The sequence below is a fragment of a genome, unplaced genomic scaffold (genome assembly GCF_019419815.1).
Source record: "Pyrus x bretschneideri cultivar Hongxiangsu unplaced genomic scaffold, Pyrus_bretschneideri_v1 Contig1, whole genome shotgun sequence".
Lineage (NCBI taxonomy): Eukaryota > Viridiplantae > Streptophyta > Magnoliopsida > Rosales > Rosaceae > Pyrus > Pyrus x bretschneideri.
In genome coordinates, this window is record NW_025999390.1 from 8,409,392 (window position 1) to 8,421,315 (window position 11,924).

Consider the following 11,924-nt stretch of genomic DNA (forward strand, 5'->3'; position numbering starts at 1 on the left):
AAAAAAAGCAAGAGGCAATACAAATGAGAACCGCCCCTTCCCTCTCTGGCCTTCTCCCATTCTCCGCTTCGTACATTCAGTCGGGTCAAGTTCTCCATTGTAAGATTCCAACTCTCTCTCCTCTCTCTCTCTCTCTCTCTCTAACTCGCTAAGAGCCGCCCACACCCACACCGCAACACACTCGCACCGTCGCTTTGCATTCATCGATTAATGTGTATTTTTTTCCTCAGAGTTTTGCTTGTGGCGGGAACGCACTTTTGGCGACATTGTCGCCGATTTGTTCCTTTTTCCGGTATTCTTTTGATTTTTTATTATTTTCTGCAATTGCCTATTGAGCCTCAATGCATTTGTCTAATTGTCAATGAAACGTGAATCGCATGCTGGTTTGGTCAATTGGTAGTTGTGTCCACAAAGCGCGGCGTTTCTAGAATCTAGGGTTTCTGTTGTTTGGCTACCGGAACTGGGTCTGTTTGGCTAGTGAGAATATTGGGTGTTGCAAAGGAGAGAGCGAGAGAGATTTTTTGTTTTGATTTGTTTTCGAAAATTGAATCAATAAGCTTTCGGATGAAGGTGTTAGGGGTGAATGGACTTAAAGCTTTCTCTTTTCGTTTTTCCATGTGTGTTTGGTACCTTATATATCATGCCATTCGTTGATCTGTGCTTACTGAAGATGTTGATTGTTGGGTTTGGTTGAGTGGATTGTGTTGATATGAACCGATGTTCGCTTTGTCTTTCTTTTTTCGTTCTAACGGGATGCGTCTATGTGCTTGGGATCTTGTTACATTGCTTTTCTGGTTTTATTTTCTTTAAGCTCCGCTTCATTTATTGGGAAATCGAGGAAAGTGAAAATTTCAAGCCCTATGATTTAAGTCGATTTAGTTTCTCATGTGGTGAAATATCTTTATGTGGGATGTTGTGTGTGTTTTCTTGTTTCAGGAACTGAATTAACCATATGCAAGTTTGTGTGCCTTGGCATTGCATCAGCACTGAGTAATAAGGATGCCTCTATTGAAAAGAAAGGCGTTTCCCTTGGCTGAACTGCCTGATGATTTGGAGTCTCATGAGCTTGTATACCAAGTTCGAACTACAAAAGAGATATTTCGAGACTACGGGTATCCTTTTTTTAGGCCTTGGGAAGCTGTGTGGCTTTTTTGTTTTTCTTTTCTTTTATTTTGTAGGTTTGTTTTTATTTTGGATCTCTCTAAGTTTTAGTACATTACTGTGGTCTCCGAGGCAATTAAGTGGAATTTATGCAAACAAGGTCAACCAAAGTGCGTTATGTCTTTGACTTCTTAAAATATTGGTAGAACACCCTTTAGCTTCTCAAGTCTCCTGCATTGTCACAACCTTTTGTTTGTCTGACTTAACAAGGAGCAGTGAATATCTGAACCGGATAAATTTGTATCGCCAGAGAATTTGGATGTGCAAAGTCTCTGGAAAAACTAATTTGACTTATGAAGAGGCTTTGCTATCAGAAGAACGTGCTACTGAGAAGGTTCAGCAGTTTCCCAAGGAGCTCATGGCACCTGCACTACAGATTATCCAATACAGTAAGAACTCTCGACTGCGATCAATGAATATCTTGTGCTTTGAAATAATCTTTAAGTTTTGCCCACTCAATAGTTTCAGATAATTTTTTTTGTGGAGATTAAGTGCAGTTTTGGTGACATTATATGAATGAGCATTGTCTGTCTATAGGCTAGTTTCTAACTTTCTGTTTATGACATGGAGGGGAAATCTTGTATGGATTCCCCTTCTAACATAAATTACTCACTTTAGCATACATCTGAGTTCCTTATATATCAAAATACTGATACATGATCTTCCTCATGCATGTTGCGGATGAATTTATGTGGTGGTGCATGCCTGACCATTGGTTTTCTTCTTTTCTTGCTTTGAGAACCTCACCAATTGTGCTTATTGTTAGATTTTTCTTGTCAGATTTGGATGGGGAGTATGTTGGTGGAAAAGATCCCTTTTCAATAAGAATTTTGTACCCTTTTTTTCGACAATATGAATATATGCTGTAGGGTTTTATAGTTATGCTGGCAAATGTTTGGTTGATGAATCTCTTATTTCTACCTTGTCGGAGACTGATGTTGGTAGTGAGGGGTAATCAAATTTCATACTTTGGCTACTTGAGATGATATAGCAGTTTGATTGTTTCCTTATCTGTGATGTATTTTCTCTAAGTATGTATATTAGCAACGTAGATTTTTAAACAGGTATTATGCTCCTTTCCGGTTCAATTTTATCTCGATTTCCCTTCTTTACATTTCCAAGAATGTTAGCATGACAGTTGTGTCCCAGTTTAGTGAAGCTGAGGATTTTAAGGACCCTACATTAGCGTCTTGTGTCTTACTAGTAGGGTAGTGTATAGACCTTGATGTATGCGAATAATGACTGTTTACCTGTAACATGGGGTTGATTGTGAATTTTGCGCATGATTGGGAAGTGTATCTGGATGCTGATGTAGACATGATAAGCTAGACGTGCTTATCATGACCTTGAGCCAATGCTTCTGTATAGTTGCAACATTCTCGAAATTCTGCATAACTCATTAATTTCTTGTCCTGACAGGTATGCTTTCGTTGAAAGATCTTGCTGACATCATAGCCACAAAGTTGCAGGATCACATATATGTGGGTGCTGAAATGTATGGGAGAAAGGGTGATGATATGTATCCATGCAAAATATCAAAGGTTATTGAAGAAAGTGTTGGAAAAGTTGAATATGAGGTAGCTTGGCTTGACAGGAATAAGGAAGTTATGGAAACTTCAGTAATAAATCAGGAAGACCTGAGACAGAAGAAGCCACCATTTAGTAGAAGTTTTTTGAAATCTTTTATTCGGGAATCTACATACCGAAATGCTCCTTGGGTGCTCCATGGTAAACTTGCACAAATTCATGGAATCTCAACAAGTGTTCCGGAGAACTTAAGGGGCAAAGTCTCTTTCAAGGATGGTTTACTAGTCTGCAATAAGAGAAGGAAAAACAAGGAGGTATAATATTCATTTACTTGTTGAAGTGATGACATTATCTGCCTGTCTTATATTTTTTATTAAATCCAGGAAGCAAAACATGAACGTCAAAATTTTAAAAGGAAAAAAGTTGAAGGTTCAGCTATAGAAGGTATAGTGCAAATATTTGCTTGATTACATTTTTGTTAGTGGTGGAGCCCTGTACATGGGTTTTTGCTCTTAAAATTAAATGTTTTGCATGGTTGCAACTCTAGTAAAGTTCGTCTTTCTGTTATTGTATCTTGAATTCGCAGAAGGTGACGAACCAGCAGAAGAACCTATCAAGTATCCAATTGATGACCTTTTGGTGCAACCAGATGCAGATGATCCAGTTTTCACGGATCGCCCTTCGCCATTGACAGACTTTAATGTCCCAATGGAATGTGTTGGTGACCTTTTGATGGTTTGGGATTTTTGTTCTTCGTTTGGTAGGCTTTTGCACTTGTGGCCATTCTCTCTTGAAGATTTTGAGAATGCTATCAACCACAAGATGGGCAATTTGATTCTTCTTGTGGAAACTCATTCGGCTCTTCTCCGGTTGCTCATGAAAGACAATGACGAATATTCTTCAACCATACGGAAAAGAAATCGAAAGTTGAAGGTCATACGCCACTTGCAATCTATTATTTAAATATCTATGTCAATAGAATCCTTGTTTCTTATTTATGCCCTTCTGATTTCTTTCTTATATATTTTTTTTGTTTGATTGTTCTTTTTAATTTCAGATAACTCTAATTACTTGGACAGAGTATTTGTGCGATTTTCTAGATATGGTGAACAGTTCTGAGTTACGTGGTTACATAGCAACTATCAAGCGGGGGCATTATGGCATTTTAGATGCTCATGCTAAATTGCTAATCTTGCGAGAATTGGTCAGTCATGCACTTGAAACAAATACTCTTAGAGAGAAGTTGGCTAAGTTTGTTGAACAGAGGCAGGCACTTGGAGCCACAATAAGGGGGGAAGCATTGGAGGAAGCTAGAAAGAAAAGAGAAGAGAAAGATCGTTCGAGAGCAGAGTATGATTCCAATCAAGTTGTGGATTTGGAGAGTAAAGGAAGTGCATCAACAAATGGTAATCATATGAGACAGAACGGAGACATAGTAAAGAAAATAAATGGTGAAATCCAAACATCTAAACAGAATTGTGCATCAGAGAAAAGGTCTTGATTCTGCTACTAGCCTTCATTGATATGCGTGTGTATGTGTATCATAATGATTTTCTATGGGTTCATGTTTAACAATGTCTTTTTTTCATTTCTAATAGTGAGAGCAATCAAATTGACAATGCACCAAAGAAAACGGCCAGGAAACAGAACTTGGAAGTGGACATCCCAATACCCAATGGGAAGGGTTTATCTGAGAAGGACCCACATGAATGGTCAAGGGATGATAGAAAGGAAGTCACCGGAATGAAAAGCAAAGAACAGAGGGTTTGATCTATCTCCTTATTCAGTTCTTTTCTGTGCCTGTGTTTCTGTTCTTGCCTTCTTATGAAACTGCTTACTGCAGAAGGAATATTATGAGCGGGAGATTGAGAAGCGGGTTATACGTACCAATTCGTTGGGTAAAGACCGAAATTATAACAGATATTGGTGGTTCCAGCGTGATGGAAGAATATTTGTTGAGAGTTCTGACTCCAAGCAGTGGGGGAATTACAGTAGTAAGGAAGAGGTATTCAGCTGTTAATATTTTACTAATTGGTTGTGTTCGTTTCTCTCGTTTTCTCTCTTTATTGTTAAATTTGTTTTCTACTTGACATTTTTGAACAGCTGTATTTGTTGATCGGCTCGCTGAATTGCAAGGGTGAGAGAGAGAGGGCACTTAAAAAGCAGCTGGAAAAATTCAATAGCAGAATATGGTTAGTTTTCATTCCCTCTTGCAGTTGATGCTCCTGGCATGAACACACTCAATTAAATATCCTTTCTTGTTTGGAAAAATTTTGAGATTTATGGCCAGCATGTCAGCATGTATATGATGGATTAATGTCAAACATTCAAATCCTGATTTAAGAATGATTACATAAAGGTTCAATTGATAAGGTAGAGCAAATGATGTTTTGGGCCGGCCCCAATAATGTGATCACTAAGGCTGTTGAGAGATATGAGTTAAGAATGAAAGAGACACACCTTTCTGTTAATTCAAATAGTTTTGGTAGGATGCTGTGTTGAATCCTCAAATTAGTTGGAACACATGATGAAACGTTTGTTATTCTTACCGTCATGCATAAAATTGACAACTACTAATAGAATTGAGGAGTTATACCCCGTAGGGAAAAATATATTTTGAAATTGTCCCTTTTATTATAATTTAAATTGCATCACTTTTGTTGTCGGCTAGTTTTGTTGCCCCGTCCCTTTTGTTATTAATGGCTGCGGTAGTGTGATATTTCAGTTGGAGCAATTCAGCCATGTATATTTCGCGTTTATCTGAATAGTTTTGGTTTGAAATGCAATTTTTCACAGCCTGGAGATGGAAAAGAGATCAAAGGACTTGGTTCAAGAGGTTGCATTGGAGGAAGCAGTGCTGCGAAGGTCTTCTCGTGTAAGAGCCCCACCGAAGAAAAATCCTGCCAATGCTTTCCTAGAGTACGTTAACAAGTGGAAGGAAGACTAATTGAGCTCCCATTTTTGGTTTTTCTCTGTTCTGTTTTTGAGTCCATTAGTCTAGTGATTGCTTGGCTTTGGGGAGTATCTCTGGAGTTGAGGGGGGGGGCCAAGGAAAGCGGTGACGGATAAGTAGGAAGGAGAGGAATAGGGATGGAGCGGTTTTCTTTTGTTACTGTCAATTTTTTGGTATCCATTCCTCTAGCACTTCAAGTAGACAGACTTTTATTTTTTAGCTCAATACTCAATTTGAGCAAATACTCAATTTCTACAATCTGAGGGATCAAATTATGAGGTTATGGTCATTGCTTCCTTGAAAATTTCCGTATTCCGGTTTCTATAAATGAGTCGAACCTGAAACCTTCATCTTGTTTGGTCTTATTTGGCCCGCGTAGTAGCCACCCCCTACCGACCTACGTTGATATTATTATCTGGTTCTGGTCTTAAGTCAACTCGGTAATGTATTTATGGGTTTTGGTTGAATGATTCTACCAATTTTAAAGATAGTTATGGGCCTAAAGTCAGATCTGGTTCTGGACCGCATATTACATTTAGCTTGGGTCTTGATGTCTAAGTGTAACCCTAAACCCTATACATTTATGCGTACACGTCAATTGTATTAATCTAGAAGGGGGTGAATAGGTTATACGTAAGTCCATAACCAATTTTAAAAGTTTTGACAACTTCGACAGCTAGAAACGGATTTAGAGTGCACAAGAATTTAACAAGGTAAAACCCAACCACTTTGGGAAACGTCCTCGAGCACTTTGCCAGTCAGAAGATAATCCACTAGTAATGAAATCACAAACACAGAACTTCCGTGGAGCATGAATCATAAACCTTAATCTCTCATGTCTCAAATTTAAACTACATCACAAGGTAACTCAAGATGGAGATGAAGTTCGGTTGTATCGTAAAGCGATTTGGGTTAGGTGTAGCCGGAACAGAGCTACGGTATAGCCGGATTGGCATGATGAGAGTTGCTGGAGGTCCTTTTGACTAGTTAGTTTGTTTATTTACATAATTTCAGGTTCTATCTTTTGATTATTGGATCTCTTCAAGATCTCTGTGTTGAAGGGTGTCGCTGTTTTGTTTGTTAGATTTACTATCAAATGGTGCTCTTGGATCATGTGGTGATTTGGAGTGACGATTTAGACCTACATGCGTCGTGTTTCTTTTCCCAAATTTGGATTGCGAACCTAACTCTTTCAAGTGTATGTCATACACTGCAAGCTCCCTATTATCTCTATAAAATATTCAGATTTTCTGTTTAGATTTTTTATCCTATGAGGTGCTTGACTTTTACCATAAGTCTGCCACAAAGTATAATGTTTAGTGTGTTTTGCAAACCTTCTTTCATTAAGTGGTTCGAAAAATTAACGTTTAAATTTTATATATAGATATCTAAAGAATATTTGTAAATCAAATCTTACATAATATTCATACGTACCATCATAGCTGAATTTTTAGTTTAATTGTATGGTAAATTTACGTGAAAATTCAAGTAGAGTAAACAAAGAATTCATGTGTTCGTAATAGGACATCACATTTAGTAGATGATTTTGTATTACACGAAAGTGACCTTCATAGATAAGATCGCTTTAAGCCGGATAATACTTTAGTATATATGTATAGATACTAGTCCTGTGCATCAGGACATTGGAGGAGGAGACTTATTTGTTGGAATGAGGCCCGGCCGTAACAAACCAGTTTCATCTTTATCCTTCATTTTAGTGGGATTAATACTCGTATTATTAACTTTGGCAGTAATTTTGTTGGCAACCTCAAGCGCCTTCTCATCTTCTTCTTCTTCAGAGATAACGTCGACAGTAGCTGCTGCTTCAGCAGCAACTGGAGACTCTCTTCCTGCTTTATCATCCGCTCAACCACCACCACCACCACCACAACCTCCACTCCTAACTACAGCGGCCGCAGCTCCTGCTCCTTCTCCTGCCCCTCAAATATTAGTGAGTCTCTCTCTCTCTCTCTCTCTCTCTCAATTTTCTTAATTATATATCTCAAGTTAATCTGGTGTTTTGTTGATTAGGCAGCTGATGTGTTGCAAGAGACGATAATCCAGAAAGTAGAGGGAGATGTAACTAATTATACAGCTAAAAAGAATGATGACGTTGCTAATAGAACAGTGTTCATCAGCGGCAGCCAGCTTGATAAAGTAGAAGCAAGTTTGGGTAGAGCAAGGTCTTCCATAAGAGAAGCTGCTCTAGTTAGGAATAAAACATCTACACATCAAGACCCTGATTATGTTCCTCGAGGTCCCATATATCGCAACCCTAACGCCTTCCACAGGTACGTTACTTACAGAAAAATTGAACTCGATTAATTAGTAATTCAAATTCAAATTCACAGTCAAGCTAGCATAAGAAATTATTAACAAATATTTAGGAGTTATTGGATAACTATTTCATTTTCAGTTTTCACTCAAACGTGAAAACCAAAAAGTGAAAACTTTTTTCTTATGTTTTCAAAGTTTAGTTTTCAGTTTTTCAAAATAATAAAACTGAACTTCCTTCTTGAGTTTTCAAATTTTAGTTTTAAATTTTTAGTTTTTTGAAAACTGAAAATAGTTACCAAACAAGTAAAAAGTACGAAATGGTTATCAAACTGACTCTTAATAAATTAGTTGTTGTTATATATATCATAAAAAAAAATTGGAAAATGGCATGCAGGAGTTACCTAGAGATGGAGAAGGTGTTCAAGATATACGTATACGAAGAAGGAGAGGTTCCAATATTTCACGACGGACCATGCAGGAGTATATATTCATCGGAGGGAAGGTTTATTCATGAGATGGAAAAGGGTAAATTGTACCGTACAAAAGACCCTCACAAGGCACTTGTTTATTTCCTTCCATTCAGTGTGGTTAACATGGTTCAGTATATCTACAAGCCTGAAACCTTTGATCGAAGTGGCATGAAGCTTGCTGTGGTCGACTACATCAATCTCATCTCTCACAAACATCCCTTCTGGAATCGAAGCCTCGGTGCCGATCATTTCATGTTGTCCTGTCACGATTGGGTACGTATCTCACCTCTGTTAATTACCTTCTACATACACTATATCTACCTTCTTTTTATAATTAACTATATGCACTCCAAACTGAATATTTTATAATCTTATGTGTTCTCGTAAATGAATACGGGAGGCTAAATAATTTTTTTTTTTAAATTACTTGATTTTTATTGGATAATACTTGCATACTCTATTGCGAATAACGTTCTTGACCGTACAAATTTCATAATCGAAATTGTTCAATTTCTTAATCTTTATTTGGAGACCATCCCTACAAAATCATTTCAATAGAAGATCATTTAGTCATTAAAGTGTATGGAACAAATGGACAATGTAGATACAAAGTAATATATTCATGATAACCCGTCTATTTATTTGATACATTTAATTAGATAATTAAACAATCTCGAATTTGAAATTTTTTTTATAAGATTGATCTTCAAATGAAGATTAATAAACTGAATAGTTCCAACCGTAGATTCTATTCGGTCAAGATATGTTATTCACAAATGAAAGTATAAATGCATCTTCATATTGGGATGCAAAGTCACTTGATTTTTTTTCTTTTTAACTACCAACCCATTGCTTAATAGTAAAATAACCGTTTTCATAAAAATTAGTAAAATAACCGTTTATTAGCTTCCAAATGCATATAAGGCCAATTCCAGCACAATCTGACAATCCTCTCATTTTCTCATTTGTCTTTCTATATGTCTCTTTCATTTTGCATATACATGCAAAGGGCCACCACTGCAATTTGTGGTTTAGAGATATCTAGCTAGCCACCCACCTTTTATGATTATGTTCTCTTTGATAGAAAAAATAAAAATTAGTCATGATGGAAGACTTAAGTAGGAATTACCAAAGTTTTACGTCGTTCTAGAGTATGGAATATTCCGGATCTTAATTAATGTTAAACAGAGGTTTAAAACATTTGGAGTATTCTCATATATACGATTGTATAATGATTAATATTTAGTAGTGACTAGTCCAATTGCGAGGGCGATGGCGATGTCAACGTGGCACCAACTTCAATTTCACGATGGTTGAAACTTCCTTTACGAATGTGGTGGGTGGGGGGAGCACTTCATACATCGAATAATAATATTCTTCTTTGTTTCTTTTCTGGTATATCTCTGACTTTATGTGGTGTCTAATATCTAGTATTTATTTTAATTTTATTTTCTCTTAACACTTATTAACAAAATGCCAATAATTCTTACAAGATATATAATTATTATTGACCTCAACCGATGTCTTTATCCCAACATCGTCACTCAATTATTTTTCTTTCATAGAAGATATAATATCTCTCATGATTACTATCGTTATTTATTTTGGAAATAGATTATTATCATTATTAATGAACCATAGAAAACTAATTTTCTTAATTATTTTGCTTTATTAAGTTGTTAAATACTTTAAACATATAGATCTAAACTAATAAACTCTTGTGGGTTAATATGCATTTGATCTTCAGAAGTCTGACCTTAGGATACTGCAATTTTAATATTTTTATTTGGTTGTTGCAAATTTGCAAGTCTTTTACCAAAACAAAATTTCAAAATTCATATTTTAGAAATTAGGAAGTGTTTGTTTGTGGTACCAGAGACTTTCTTTATCAAGTGGCAAGTGCCTTGGTGGCCGTTGTCCTTTTCGGTATCCAATGTTTTTCTTTTTCTCTTTTTATACTTCGAAATTTCTGTGGGAAATGCACAATAATAACACCTTTTGAATAAGCTCCTACAAAACTGACGTTGGTACAAAAACGGCTATCTATATTGAGTAAATGTTTCATGAATATTTGGTAGATATTGATAATATAGTGTCGCTATTTGCATATTTATAAGTCCATATAACATTGATATTTAGTCGCAATATAATTGTCATTGCGTTGGTATTTGGTTCTAACATTGTCCTGTATTCCGTTTGAGTCGCTCCTTCGAGTAATTTTTGTCGTCAGTACAACTTGATGTAATTTTGTAAGTGCTCATTTTAAAGGTGTCATGACTGTGCATTTCCTCTTTCTTTTTTTTTTCTTTTTTTTTTTTCACTTTGGGTGCTATTATTGACACTCAAAAATCTCATTGTGCTCTCTAAACATTCCATATTCATAAAGAAAAATATATTTATGAGAAGTGTGGAATACAATTTTAGGATATTAATAATAGCAATCTTTGATTTTGTTTTGTTTTTTTTTTTAAATTAAAAAACAAATATTTGAACTCTATAATATATTCTAATCTTAACTCATTACTTCACTCTGCCTCCCTAATCACGACTGACCTTTCCTTTCATTTTTGTTACATCTTCAGTCAATTGGGTCGTTATAATAGAACACACATCAACTAATTAAGGTCTAAATCAAATTATTAGTTGAAATATTACATTTTGTTTCTTCTAGTTCTCTTATTGCTAAGTTCGACGGTTTGAGTGTATTAGTTGGTTGATGATATAATTGAGCCCTTGTTCATTTTACAGGGACCAACTACGACGTCCTTCGTCCCCGACTTATTCCACAACTCCATTAGAGTTTTGTGCAATGCAAACACTTCAGAAGGATTCGATCCGTCGAAAGATGCGTCATTTCCAGAGATTAATTTGAAAACATCGGAGATGCCAGGACTTGGTGGTCAGCCTCCATCGAAGCGATACACACTAGCTTTCTTTGCAGGGCGTCTACACGGCCACATCAGGTACCTTCTCCTAAACGAATGGAAAGGCAAAGACCAAGATGTGCAAGTTTATGATCAACTTCCTCAGGGCGTGTCGTACGAGAACATGCTCAAGAGTAGCAAGTTTTGCTTATGCCCTAGCGGGTACGAAGTGGCAAGTCCAAGAGTGGTGGAAGCAATTTATGCCGAGTGTGTGCCAGTGTTGATTTCGGATGGTTACGTTCCTCCATTCAGCGATGTTTTGAACTGGAAGTCATTTTCTGTACAAGTTCCGGTCAAGAATATATCCGACATCAAGACCATATTGACAGCCATATCGAGCAGACAGTACCTCCGAATGCAGAGGAGGGTGAAACAAGTGCAACGACATTTTTTGGTGAATGGACCCCCGAAGAGATTCGATGTTTTCCATATGATTGTTCACTCCATCTGGCTCAGACGCTTAAACATTCGCATTCAAGATGTTTTCACCTAATTGAGTTCATCTATTTAATTAATAAAAAGTATTCCTTCAAGATGTTTTCCACATGGTTGCTACCGCATATATATCATCCGATTGTCTTACGAAGACCTATGCGTACGCGTACGTCTAAC

General features: G+C 36.6%; 2 protein-coding genes across 3 annotated transcripts; both read left to right on the forward strand.

Moving 5' to 3' along the window:
- Positions 1–5,930, forward strand: LOC103967935 (DDT domain-containing protein DDB_G0282237). Of its 2 annotated transcripts, XM_009381268.3 has the most exons (12): positions 5–99; positions 231–292; positions 937–1,112; positions 1,378–1,550; positions 2,581–3,002; positions 3,072–3,132; positions 3,275–3,621; positions 3,746–4,182; positions 4,287–4,452; positions 4,532–4,693; positions 4,792–4,880; positions 5,485–5,930. In XM_009381268.3, exons 3-12 carry the CDS (start codon positions 1,000–1,002, stop codon positions 5,633–5,635), a joined length of 2,121 nt encoding a protein of 706 aa, XP_009379543.2. In that variant the 5' UTR covers positions 5–99; positions 231–292; positions 937–999; the 3' UTR covers positions 5,636–5,930. The 2 variants fall into 2 exon arrangements, with proteins under 2 accessions (XP_009379542.2, XP_009379543.2); XM_009381267.3 differs by lacking the exon at positions 231–292 and having other exon boundaries at positions 1–99.
- A 1,333-nt stretch (positions 5,931–7,263) lies between these two features.
- On the forward strand, positions 7,264–11,834 carry LOC103967932 (probable glycosyltransferase At5g03795). The gene is made up of 4 exons (XM_009381264.3): positions 7,264–7,592; positions 7,673–7,932; positions 8,313–8,661; positions 11,137–11,834. The coding sequence occupies exons 1-4, from the start codon at positions 7,311–7,313 to the stop codon at positions 11,803–11,805; spliced, it is 1,560 nt and encodes a 519-aa protein (XP_009379539.2). The 5' UTR covers positions 7,264–7,310; the 3' UTR covers positions 11,806–11,834.
- The last annotated feature ends 90 nt before the right edge of the window (positions 11,835–11,924 follow it).